A 13,287-nucleotide genomic window follows, 5' to 3' on the forward strand; every position below is an offset into this window, starting at 1 on the left:
TTCCCTTCAGACCACATTTTTACTTAATATTACCTTATGTAGTTATTTATTGAATTTATTTCTTCCTCTAAAATGTAAACTCTGTGTAGGCAAAGACTTTGTTTTCACCACTGCTGTATCCCCTATATCCAGGATAGTATCTAACATATTGTTGGTTTTCAATACTTGTAGAATGTTGTATTTCACAGGTTGTTTCCCATTCTCTGCTATAGACCATTCTTCAAACTAATTTCAGGCGCCAGATGAGATCCACTTTGTTCCCCAAATATTCCACAGTAGCTCTTCTTAGCTTACCAGGATTATTTGAGGGTTTCTAGGGAGAAGGAATTATCTCATGTAACTACATGTAGATAAGGAGTAACATGCTGAAAGCAGCATTTTGAGAAAGTGAAGTTTGCTAAGCTGTTTGGGTCATGATAATGAAACTAGAAGTAGGAAGATTGGCTAGCTACTGTAATAGTCCAGATACGAGTTTAAAGGAATCTGAAGTAATAATACAGAAGCAATGGGGGAGGGGAACACAGAATAGTTACTGAAAAGAAAATTTAGTGGGGAAAAGATTACCTCTTCATTCTATGGATTTTTATATTACTGTGCATGTATTACCCACTAGAAATCATTTCTGTGCTTGTATATATACATATATATATATGTATGTATGTATATACACACACACACAAATACACAATACATAATACACATACACACATAATATATATGTATGTGTATGTATACACACAAGTATATATACATATATTAAGTATACATAATATATATATATATATAATTACCCATTTGTAGATTATGGGCAAAAAGTTAAGCAGGCATGATCTTATTATATTATATACCTTGTAGGCTAATCTTCAAAACAAGTGTTCTGTTTCCACCATTAGTTAAAGAAGAGATATACGAAAGCTTTCCCTGAAATGAGAGAAAAATAGTTACAGCGAAAAGCCAAAAGAGTTTATTGTAACACCAAGATATAAGTAAAAATTGGAATAATTTTTTTAAAAGGATTAGACTTTTGTCTTTCAAGAAATGAAGTGTGAACACAATGACTATGTTCAAGTCATTATTTTTAAGACATGAAAGTGATTTTTCTAGGAAAAAATCAGAGGACCTAAAAATATTTTAGGTTCATCCTTTAGTTTCTTAAACAATCTTATCACTTAAATATTATCAATTCCTCATTTTATAGATAAAGATGAACTAGCCCAACTTGAGCTTCACTTTAACCTAATATTGTTCTTTGCTAACGACAAAAACGAAGAGCTTGCTCCTAGAAATTAAAATGTATTAAAGAAAAATTAAAAAGTATAAAATGATAATCCCAGAAATAAGGACAGCGTGTACAAATCAATGGACTGAGGCACAAGTATAGTTTAGTCTTTGTTCTACTTCTGTAACTAAACAGCTCCCTCAGCTTAAAAAGTTATTTAATCAGTGTCTCAGATAAAATAAAATATTTAATCTGGATGGTTTCTATAATTTCTTCTGGCTCTAAAATTGAATGATTCTATGAACAAATATAGGGGTCTTTGAAAACTTCCACACCAAAATATAATTTATTTAATAAAGTTTAAAAATAGATCCTATAATATATAACTCCTATACTAATATTACAGAGTTTGATATAGCCAACAAAAAAATAACAGCTATCTTCATACATCAATTTTACTTACAACATAGGAATGGGAAAAAAAATTAAAGTATGGCTATCAGCAGTGCAGAATGATTCAGACAAAAGTAAAGGTAAATAATTCCACTCAGGAGGTAGCAAGTCGAAAAGAACAACAACAAAAAGATGGGCAAAGTGCAAATTTCAAACTAAACTTTTTCCTGACTCACCAGAGTTGAGGCTTAAAGACAGCCACCTAACCAGAAATCTAAGGAAACAGAAGCCCTCCAATGAGATGGGCAGGTTAGCACTTGCTTACCTGAGGTAAATGGCAAATGCTGCCTGACATCTGTAAGAAAAATTCATCTTACATTTTCAATGAGTTGCTAGCGGCCAAGTACAAGCTAGCGAAAAGACATGGAGCCTTTGGGAGCTGCAAACACAGGAGAATTCACACCCACTTACAAGCTCTTCTCCACACACCTGACCAGGTTCAGGCCAGAAAGCGGGGTAAGGGTGGCGGCAGTCACTGCAAGAAACCCTGCCTGGATCTTCCCCACCCCTCTTTCAGAACAAAGTCCTTAAACTGCTGGGAGAAGGGCAACAAACCTATGAATCTTAGGGCTTTGGTGAAAACCCACTGCAGCTAGAAGGGAAAACAGAAAAAAAACACCTCTACCCCTTCTCAGATGGGCAGGAATATGTATACAGGAGCGAAGGTCAGACCTACAGCTCGAGGATCACTAAGACCTCACCCAAAGACCCAGGAACACACTGCCTGGCAAGACTGAGACTTAATCGGAACAGAAGACATCCACTCATCACAAGGCTGACGAGTGTCTAGTAAAAAGTAACAGGGTTTACTACTAGGACAGAAGCACAAGGACCTCATCTGAGGCAAAGCACAAAGGAAAGACCTAAAGCTTAAAGGTGGGAAGACGGTGACAAAACTCTCTGGCCAACCAGACCCCCGTCCTAAATACAAACTAACTCAAAAGGAATTCAAAGCCTGGAGGGCGCTGAAGTAACCAGAGCAACAACAAATGCCCAACTGAGCTGAACTCCGGGCTAGACTAACTCAACACCCCACAGTAAAGGCCCAGCAGAAAGGCCAGCACATTTCCAGAAATAAAAACTATTGACTTAAGTTTTCACTGCCCTTCAAAAGACGTAGAGCTTACAACAACAAATTATGGGCATACAAAAAAGCAAGAAAGAACACACTACCAAAACACAAAGCAAGTGAGAACCAAAATCAGATTAAATTAGATTAATCAAATTAAATTCAAGGCAGGTACTTCTGTTACTCTTGCACCTGATCCAACTGAAAGATCTGGGTGAGAGTTTGGGATGACTGAAGAAATGTGAAATTATAGCTACTGAACTGGACACAACCATTTCATAACAATAGAGGCACCCAGGGAAAGATCTTTAGCACCTGGGAAGGGCCTAGAATCTGGGAAATTAAACTCCTTTGACATCAGGAGGTAGAGGGGAAGGAAGGCATTAATAATCTTTGTCTTTCATAACTATTCCAGAAGCCTTTCCCTCACCCCAAAGGGAAACGCACTAGGCTGCTCTCACCAATTGTAGAGAGCTTTGAAAGTAAAACTAACTGCACCCGCCGCTGATGGCTCTAACCATAAGCCAGCAGGGCATGGCCCAGCTCCTATACTGTCCATGTAAGATACTTCCAAATGGTGTCCACAACTTGTAGGGAAAACGAACTGGACAAGCAGGATAGATTTGATTAACTGCCCTCAAGCAGTCTCTCTGAAAAGAAGGATTAAACTGAATTATTGGGACTGAACTGGGGGCCTTACGGCTTACCAGATGGCAGACCACACAGGTGACCCTGTCAACCTGTGCTGCCTGACTGAGCTATGTTCTTCTTGGGAGAGCCCCCCACAACTGTAAACACTTTGTTTCCAAGGGTAGCACGTATGCCCTTGAGACTGTGCTTCCTGAGTAAAAAGCAGAAATTAACCAAAAAGACAATGTGATTTGCCCCTATGGTTAGTTATAAGAAACATTCAAGTGTTTAAGAAAATACCCTCAGTTGCTCATGGAGCCCTCAGTTACATATTACGCAGGCAGTTTTACCTGCAAGAGGAGCTATTCCATTAGAAAGGTGGTATGAAATTTGTTCCAGTCTTTAGCTAAATTGAGCAAAGAAAAATGGAACCTGAGTTAAAGAAGCAGCTTTGGAAGTTAAAGGATGACTGGATAGTGAGAAACTTCCAAGGGGATTTATGTCCCCGGAGTTACATGTGTACATTTCAATAAGGGATGGACGAAATCCAGGGACACGCCTTTAAATTCCAAATGATGGATTTTTATTAGGGAGATTAGATTTCTCTTTCTCTCTCAAGAGGAGAGAGTGAAGTTGAATAGCTGACCTACATAAACTCCCAGATTCATAATTTCGAGCTTCCTCTCCTACAAGGCAAGAAATCCCTTTTACAAGCACAGGAAGACCTTTGGCCCTCATTTTATTGCCTTGAATGAGGAGGATGGAGAATGCTGAACTGATGAAGTTACAGCCGAGAGTACTATTAACAGCTGGCCTCTTCTCCAGAAGTCTCATGTCTGCTTTCAGGATAAAAATGAATTAATATAGATATTAAAATGTTACCACCCCCTTATAAGACTTTCTAAGCGGAGTGTCCCTCAGAAGGATACACCCACCTGTGTGCACAGTACAAACCTGGGCAATGCGCCCCTAAGACCTGGGGAGGCAAGGGGAACCAATGCAAAAATGAAGTTCATGTTGCCTGCTGTCTAAATCCACTTCAGGCTCCTTGCCTCCTTACCAGCCAAATCTACTGAACTGTAGCAGGCCAATCTAGAAACCGAATTATGCACTGTTGCTTAGGAACTACACGATCGCTTGACATTTACCCAGATGAAATAAAAACCTTTACTTACATAAAAACCTGTACACAAATGTCTATAGTTGCTTTATTCCTAATTACAAAACACTGGAAAGAATCCAAACTAGGGGATGAGAATGGATAAACAGACTGTGATAGGATTCCACTTACCAATAAAAAGGAATACTATTGATAAATACAACAACCTGGAAGCCTCTCAAAGGTACCACGCTGGCAAAAGAAGCCAGACCCAAAAGGCTACATACTGTGTGATTCAATCTACACAGCATTCTTGAAAGGCAAAAATATACCGTCAGAAAACTGGTAAAAAGCGGTTGGCTGGGATTGGAATCGGGGTAGCAGCTGACCAGAAAATTTTAGGAGGGGATGGACTCGTCTAGAGTTTGATTATGGTTGTGTTATATGTTTTTATACATCTGTCAAAACTCACAGAACTGTAGACTAAAAACAAAGAATTCAGCAGTAAAATGTATTTAATAAAACTCAAGAAACATAAATAAGAAATATCTGCAGGCTAGAAAAATGCATCTAAGTATTTAAACTGAGACTTGAAAAATAAGAGATTCACTCAGACAGATGAAAGAAGAGAAATCATATACTTCACTCTTATTTTTTTAAGTAAGCATTGTGCATAACAATGTGACAACCATGAGAAATAAGTAAAGGTATTTCCTAGTTTTAATGCTACTGTATACTAACATGTTTACTTATATTCAAAATGGTTTATTATAATAATACTAATAAAACTGCTGGATTGAAAAAAATATTTCACTAATATAAGTAGTAATAAAAATAAAGAAACAATATGCATATGTAGGAGACTTTAATCAGGACAAAAATAACAAATGAGCAAACTTCCATATCATTTAAATACCTCTATGTAAAACATAAAATAAGAAAAGAATGATAAAACTAGATACATTTCAGTAATAATTAGAACTAATGATTTGTCAGAAACAAAAAGGAATCAAATCACAGCAACTTATTAATAATTACACGTATGCAGGAAACACCATGCTAATCTACCAAACGCAAAATGAGTTTGTGAATACTAATAAGCATCTGATAAGAATTTAAATGTAATAGAGGAGACAAATTGTAATACATAAATCTTTATTTCATATGAAAGAAAATATGAGGAAAATGGAAAACAAAAGGCATAAAAGATAAACAAACGTCTATATGGAGAATATTGATTAGAAGGGCAAAAGTGAAATATAGCATTATTTCTCTGTTTTTTACTATCAGACTTACTTCACTAATAAGCCCTTTCACCTCCTTCCTGCTTAGTTCCTAACTCTCTCTTTAGTTCCTAACTTAAATGTACAATAACTAAAATGAAAAATTCACTAAAAATGCATAATAGAATATTGGATATGGAAGAAACAAAGTTCCATGAACTTTAAGGTAAATAAGTAGAAATTACTCGTCTGAAAATCCCGCTCAGCCAAAACACAATACTGAAGAATAAGAAACACTATCTTAGAGATCTGTGGGACAATATTAAACAGCCTAACATACAAACATACATGTAACAACATCCAAAAGGAGAAAAGAGTAATAATGTGGTAGAAAAAAAAATTCGAAGAAACATTAGCCAATAATTTCCCCAATTCGATGAAAAACCTTGACTAACGGATCCAAGAAGCTCAGCTACCCACAAGCAGAAGAAATTCAAAGAAAAACCACACCTAGGCACATGACACACGACAGTGCAACTGCTAAAAAACAAAGATCACTATTTTGAGTCATGACAGTTCTTACCTGGATGTATTTCTTGCTATAATCACCACCTGGCTGTAGGGATCTGAAATCTACTTTGTGTAATTTACTTAGCGGCTCAATTTCAGGCACCCCATTGACTTCTTTTATTAATTCAAGTGGCATATCAGATCTGCTTCACAGTGCTTTCCAAAGCAAAGTCAATTACGGAAGCTGATAGCTTGCTGCTGAAAACACAAACAGCAGTGCTTTATATAAAATGTAATCAACAATTTGCTTTAAGCTTCTTCGACTTAGTTTTGCTTTTCCTTTCCTTTAAGTTAGTTATCACTGTTGGGGGGTGATAGGAGGAGGGTGGATTATTCTATAATTTTATTACAAGGATCAAGACACGCATTTTCCTAAAGAACTGAAACAACCCTTTTCTATTTAGTTTTCTATTTAAAGAAGTACCTCTAAAATCCAATTTTCGGATCTATGAACACTGCACTAACAAGTGCCTTTACCACTGTAATTCAAAATGTACAAGCTATTGAGGAAGGAGGAGAAGTTGAAAAATTTGGTTTTGGTTTCGAATCCCTTTGGCAGTTGGAATATCATGTACACGAATTACGCACCAAAAGCTCATTACTCTAAAATATAAAATATAAAATTACTCTAAAATATATAAAATATATTACTCCTCCCTCCAGCCCCTTCACAATCGAAAGAAACGACTACTGGACCCATGACAACTTGGGCGTTGTAGGTTCAATCTGATTTCTCAAACCTCTTGACTAAACGCACTAGCGTTCAATATTTAATTTTAATGTGTGCGCACCAACCTTCCCCAAGCCAGCTGAGCTCCGTGAGGGCGGGGACTTGGATTAACTCAAGTCAGCTGCTTACAAAATGCCAAGCAAGATGCTCAACACAGCAGGCTCACGATAAAGACAAGTATGAAGGGTTTCTCTGCAATCACTAATACTGAATTTTGATCTAAACAAAATCAGCCTCTTTATAATACCAGTTCAGGTTCCTACCCACCTTGTACCTACGCAACCAACTCCAAACTTTTTGGAAATTTACTCACCCGCGCTCTACAGAGAAACTAGGAAGAAACCCGACCGGCGCGCACGTGACGTCACACGCACGCTGGCCGCTCAGCCTCACGCATGCGTACGCGGTCAGCAGGGATATACTGCGGCTCACTCCCGCGCCCGCGGAGGATAAACTGGGTGACGGTGCCCAGGCCTCCGTGCCCTTGGAAGTTTCACGGACTACGTAGAGGGTGCGGCGCCAAAGGGAGTGTGGGGCGGCGGTACAGCAGCCACCCGGAACTTTCGTCGCTCCCCTTAGCCCCGCCCCCTGTCAATTTCTCGCCGTCGAGGCCCAAGGCTCCGCAGTGGTAGCGGGGGCGGTACGCTGCGCGGCTCCTAAATCCTCTAACCAATAAAAAGCATTTCCAGAACCGGGGCGGGATTTGAGATTCCGTTAGGTGAATTGGAAGCTCTTGTGGGCCAGACCCCTTTTTTTAACCTCTAGTTCTTTCCCTGCAGAAGAAAGAGCCCCAGTGCGATTTTTTACAAAGAAAAAAATTCCACTAGTGAGTAATGCTATTTTCAGGGAGGTTTGATTGACCTCTTCGTTGACTTGTAGGGCTATGATTCTGCGGTATAAGTAATAAGATGTATTATTAAATGTGAATCTTATGCAAATTTCTGAGTTATGCCTCCGCTCGTTTGATTTAAGTGAAACTACTTCAGTGCAAAAACCAGTGTAATTAAAGAATTATATAAATATTTCCAAGGCTAATTTGGACTAAAATATCTGCTGTAGATACATATTTGCAGGAGGAAATAGCTAACTGTTTTTAAAGTAACTATTTTTTTTCAGCAGGAAGCATTCAGTGTTACACCATCTTTCCTTTTCCCTCCCAACCCTGTATGTACCTGTGCATAGAGCAGCGGGGCAAGAGTCTGAGCTCAGGAGCTGTCCATTTCAGGAAAACTATGGTTAGTAAAGCTTTGATCCTCTCCTCGTTCCTACCCTGGCCTCACCCAGCTCAGAAATACTGTTCCTTCCTAAGTGAAGTCCTCCACCTTGGCTCTGAATCCTGGCCAGTTTCATTTCACCTCCATCATCAATTATAAATCTTTTCTCAACATATTTTAAACTTTTCCTCCTTGTTCCTTGCCATCGGCATTTAAACACATTCTTCTGCAGCCTAACCTTATGAAGAGCAGGGAGAATTGTTTACTGTTACGTGCATAGAACCTGTGCAGTGTCTGGCACATTACGGGGGCTAAATAATTGTTGAAGGAACAAATGTTTCTCTTTCCCCACCTCTGACTTCCCGGCTCCATCTGCCCCCGACTCTCATCCCGTTACACCGAAACTGCCTTTGCCAAGATCACTGAAGACCTCTTTGTTGCTATGCCAAAAGGACACTTTGTAGTCTTTCCTACTTATTTTTTTAAAAGCATTTTCATTATGCTACTACGTCTTCTTAGTTTTCTTCTTATCCTCTATCAACTGAATCTTTTAAAGTTTTTTCTTTTCCTCTATTTAGTCTATCATGTCCATATTCTACTGTGGTAAAAATATCTAACGGAAGTGTCTATAACTGCTTTTTTTGGTTGTGATTATTCTCAATTTCTCTAGGACCCAAATACTTCATACACATCCAAGTCACTTCTAATCTTGTTTCTTCTTCACGATCTTCCAGTTGTTGGCAGAGCTGGGGATGCATATGGCTCCAGAGCCTATACTGGTTTCTCTTGCATTAGGAATTAGTGTGCCCTACAAATGAAGAAAAGTTAACATGAATATACAGTACAATTTAAGATAAGAGAAGGACAAAAGTAATTGAATTAACTTGATAAGGCACTGAAGTCATATATGACAAAACAAGCCATTACTGTTTTTCTGTCTATTGACGCAGCATAAAAAGCTACTCGAAGACTAACAATTTATGTAAAAACTATTACAAATTATAATTTTTAAAGGTGAAATGAAGAAAGTCTTGATATAAAATCTACAATGTAAAAATGCTCCATTTTAAGAAAAGTTAAAATGGGATTCTCACTAATAAATGAGTACTAGAAGTGGAATTGGCATTTTTATTAAGAAAAGCATAAATATAAAGATTCAGTGCTGTTGTTATAAGTAATTGATCAAAGGTGAAAGGAATTAACCCTCAAATTTCTGATACTTTTTCCCTCTCATTAGCATTTTCAAGTTCCTCTTTAAACTATTTGCTTTTTTAATGTTGAAATTTCAAATTGAATTTCCTAATCACCCAACACTTCAAATTTATTTCCTTTGCATTCACTGCAGAGTCATTAACCCATTCCTATTGCCACCTGTTTTCCCCACAAGCTATTGTTATCATCTTGCATGCCTACAGCTTGACAATATCTTCCGCTTCGTCCTGAGATTTCCTAACAGTAATAGCTAGGGCACATTGGTTGGAGCTCATTTCCTTGTGATCTGATAGCACTTCTGTCCAATTCTATTGAACATCTGATCAATTCATAAAATCCTATTTCAATAAAGCATCAAATTTTAATATTGTTATATAGTTGAAACAAGATAAAATCAAAGAAACTTATAACAAGTTTATCTTTAAATTTAAATGTAATGTGTGTAATCACTCAATGCGTATTAGGAAGACAGTAAAGATATTTTTTAAAACTTAATATTGAGTACCACAAATTGAGAAAAACGTCAGTGTCTATTGAAGGGATGTCCCCAAACCTTTGTATTTTAGTAGTAAATTTTTTTACATGTACATGCATAAATTTAGGTTTCCTTCAAATCAAATTTAGTAAAAAGCCCTCTCTGAGAGGAATGCTAAGGGACCAACCATACTCTAAGGGAAAAGTGAATGGATGGAAACAGAAAATAACTGTCTAAAAGCCATGTTAGCATAACAGGGGATTCAAATGTGTGAAGCAAGGTATGGACTAAGCAAGAAGGGCCAAGTTTTCACCATGAAAAAAAATGGGTCATTCTCCTGTTTTGGACCACACCGTGTGGCATCTGAGTGACTCATAGAATGTGAAAGGCACAGAATTGAGATAGACTCTCTCAACAGAGGCAACCTTTGGTTAACTTACACTGAAGATATAATATGTTGAGATGAAAAAACTGTATCACGAGCATTAAGATGAGTGTTAATTCAGAGAAATATTTTCTCACAAGCCTGCTTATAAAAGAACCAAGACCCCAGGGGCCTATGTGTGGGAAGAACCACACTGCCTAAGAAAATGGTTGGTTCTTCAGTTTTTTCTGTAGAGAAGGGGAAGAGGGGAAAATTGAGGAGGAATCAGCAAAAAAGCTAGAAGGTGTTAGGATTCCCAGAATAGATGCCACTCTTTGATGCCTATGCTGTCCTCCATTCAGCCATTCAAAAAAAAAAAAATCTTTAATAAAGTAAAGGTATTGAGCTCACAGTAAGGAAATAAGGAACTTGGTTTACATTCAGATTGTTACATGTATAATTCAGGCAGCACATACAGAAAGGAGGTGAAGAAAAATGAGAGGAAAAGACCTGCTGGAAATGAACAGACATGAAGGATGGATTAGTCAAAGAGGATCTTTCAACTTCTTAACACTGTAGAAGCAGGGGTTTATGTCTTGAGTTTAGAATCTCTCTTTTCTACATGCCCTACATTTTATAACATGAGGCTATGTCTATGTTCTGGAAAATCCTGCAATAACACACATAGAATCATTTTTCTATATAAACTTAGACTAAAAATTGTGTTTATAATTTGTTTCTTTTGAAAAGACAATGATCCAGCTCTAAAAGTTGGAGAGCATAGTAGCAGGTAACAATTCGTTAGTCTGATATTTTCTTTCTTTCCCTTCTTTTTTGAGTGATCAAAAATAGGCATGCTTTTGAAAGCTTTATAATGAATAGTTTTAATGGAAAATTGATTAGGAGGTTGCATGTTTTTTAAATTCATCATGGTTATTTGGAATAATTGAGAACCATTTGCTTTAGTTTCAAAATACATTTTTAACACAGAAAGACATTTTGTAATTTTGTCAGCTCTTTCTTCTATTAGTTTAAATAGAATCTGCATTTATTCATTACATTCATACATTTTTTAGGAAGTGAAAAAGTCAGCATCACAGAGTCCCCTTGATGAAAACTGAAAGTATTTTGTCCATTTTTCACTTGTGTATAATAACCATGAAACTTTCTATGGCTAAGTGACAATTTATCTTTTCTAGCCATAACTTGCCCATCAAAGATTATGTGTTGGTAGAATGATAGGGTTATAGCTAATGTATTAATTAGAGAATAAAATGTCATTTGTCTTGACCCTACTTTTATCTAATTCTCAATGGTAAAAAATTAGTCCAAGATATCTTTCCTATGATTAGAGCAGAATAAAAATGATTACCATATAATTACATTTGAAAAAACTTCAGTTTAATTAGGGTATATTCAACCCAGAGTGAAGTGTCAGTTTGGCATAGCCAAAGGAATAGAACAGATGGAGAAAAACGAATACTTTGCCATTCCTACTTATTTTCATATTAAGATGGCATAAACGGGTCCAAAGTCTAGAGTCGTGTTTGTTTAACAGAGTCTTGTAAGTCTGTTAGAATGAAAGGAAATAGTGAAAAGGAAATTTATTCTTTTTGTCTTGTCATTTATATCTGACCATCAAGAGGTTTTCGTTTGTTTGTTTGTTTGTTTTAACATTTGAAAAACATTTATTTCTTGCATGTTATCTATTTTTAAAAGTCAGCTATAAAAGGCATGGAGAACAAAATTCAAACGTGGTATAAAATATGATGACATTGAAGATTATGCCTTCCTCTCCCCTCCATCAAGAGTTTTTTATGTACTCCAAGTGATCTAATTCTATTCATATTAAACTTCCAAATACTAGTAACATTAATCTTGATCAATCTCCTCCCTAATTTTCCTTATATTAGAAATCCCTCTTTTCTTTGCATTTCTACCTGATATTCTTTATATTATACCATCTATTCCTCCATCAGAAATATCCTAACTTCTCTGCCACAGTTACAGATTCAGGAATGAGCATGTGACCCAAGTCACGACAAGGAGAGATGAGGAGATATTTGCTGGGGACTTCTGGGAGAAATTTTTTTCTCTCTCTGTAGAGATAACATGACAAATCAATCTCCTCTCTTCCTGGTACCAAGTGAGGAGACATGTAGACCAATTACTCCTGGCAGCCAGTCCATGACCAAAAAGGAACCAGATTTAAGAGGAAGAGAGTCCGTTGTGACGGAGCAGAATGTCAGATTTTTTTTTTTAATTTTGCGAACATGATGTAATGTTAAGCCCTTAAATCAGCTAACTCTGAAACCTCGCATGTCTCTGAATGTCTAGTTATATGAGCTAGCAAGTTTCCTTATTGTTTGAGTCATTTTCAGTTTTCAGTTTTCTGTTACTGGCTGTCAAAAGCAGCCTTCCTTCAGGTGAACATGAGGAAATTCATAGGTACAAGACATCTAACATCACTAATAATCTTCACTTAGCAAAATCTGATACTAGATGGGAGAATTAAAAAAATAGGCTCTAGGAATTCTGATTTTAACTTCTTGAACCTATCCTATCCTGGATCCAGGCACTTCTCCCCACCTCCATCAAGCTGGTTATCTCTCACCATTTCAAAGCAACAGCCTCCTAAAATAATTTCCTAACTTCCATTGTTATCCTCTTTTACAGCTTTCCCCAGAGTCAGATAATAAAATACATACTAGAGCTAGAGTCATATTTATAGATTGATGGTTTAAGCATGTTCTAATTATAATTACATAGTTTGATTACATTCAGATAGCTCCAAGTTTTAATATAAGACCTTCCAAGTTATCTTTAATATATCCCCCATTTTTTAAGGAAAGCAAACATAAAAACGACAGCCATTTAACTGAGAGTTCAAATATCCACATTTTTGCATAGATTCATCTGCGCTATGCCCATACCTTGATATTTGCATTCTGTGCTGGTGACTACCATAGAGATGAAAAACATGGACACTACTAAATATTTAAAACCCCGCAAATAACCTAAATCACAAG

At 36.9% G+C, this 13,287-nt stretch overlaps 1 protein-coding gene across 10 annotated transcripts in view; it reads right to left on the reverse strand.

Annotated features, from left to right (window-relative positions):
- Window positions 1-7,566, reverse strand: part of POT1 (protection of telomeres 1) — a 92,597-nt gene extending 85,031 nt beyond the window's left edge. Inside the window, exons 1-3 of one of the 10 annotated variants that reach the window (XM_070512778.1) lie at window positions 7,307-7,523; window positions 6,277-6,458; window positions 849-921 (exon numbers count right to left, since the gene is read on the reverse strand). In XM_070512778.1, the coding sequence (XP_070368879.1) occupies window positions 849-921; window positions 6,277-6,399 (196 nt within the window). In that variant the 5' untranslated portion in view covers window positions 6,400-6,458; window positions 7,307-7,523. Of the gene's footprint in view, window positions 1-848; window positions 922-6,276; window positions 6,462-7,306 lie in introns of all 10 variants that reach the window. The other 9 variants (XM_014839169.3, XM_070512790.1, XM_070512789.1 and 6 more) reach the window with 9 other exon arrangements.
- Between the last annotated feature and the right edge of the window lie 5,721 nt (window positions 7,567-13,287).

The sequence above is a fragment of the Equus asinus genome, chromosome 1 (genome assembly GCF_041296235.1).
Source record: "Equus asinus isolate D_3611 breed Donkey chromosome 1, EquAss-T2T_v2, whole genome shotgun sequence".
Classification (NCBI taxonomy): domain Eukaryota; kingdom Metazoa; phylum Chordata; class Mammalia; order Perissodactyla; family Equidae; genus Equus; species Equus asinus.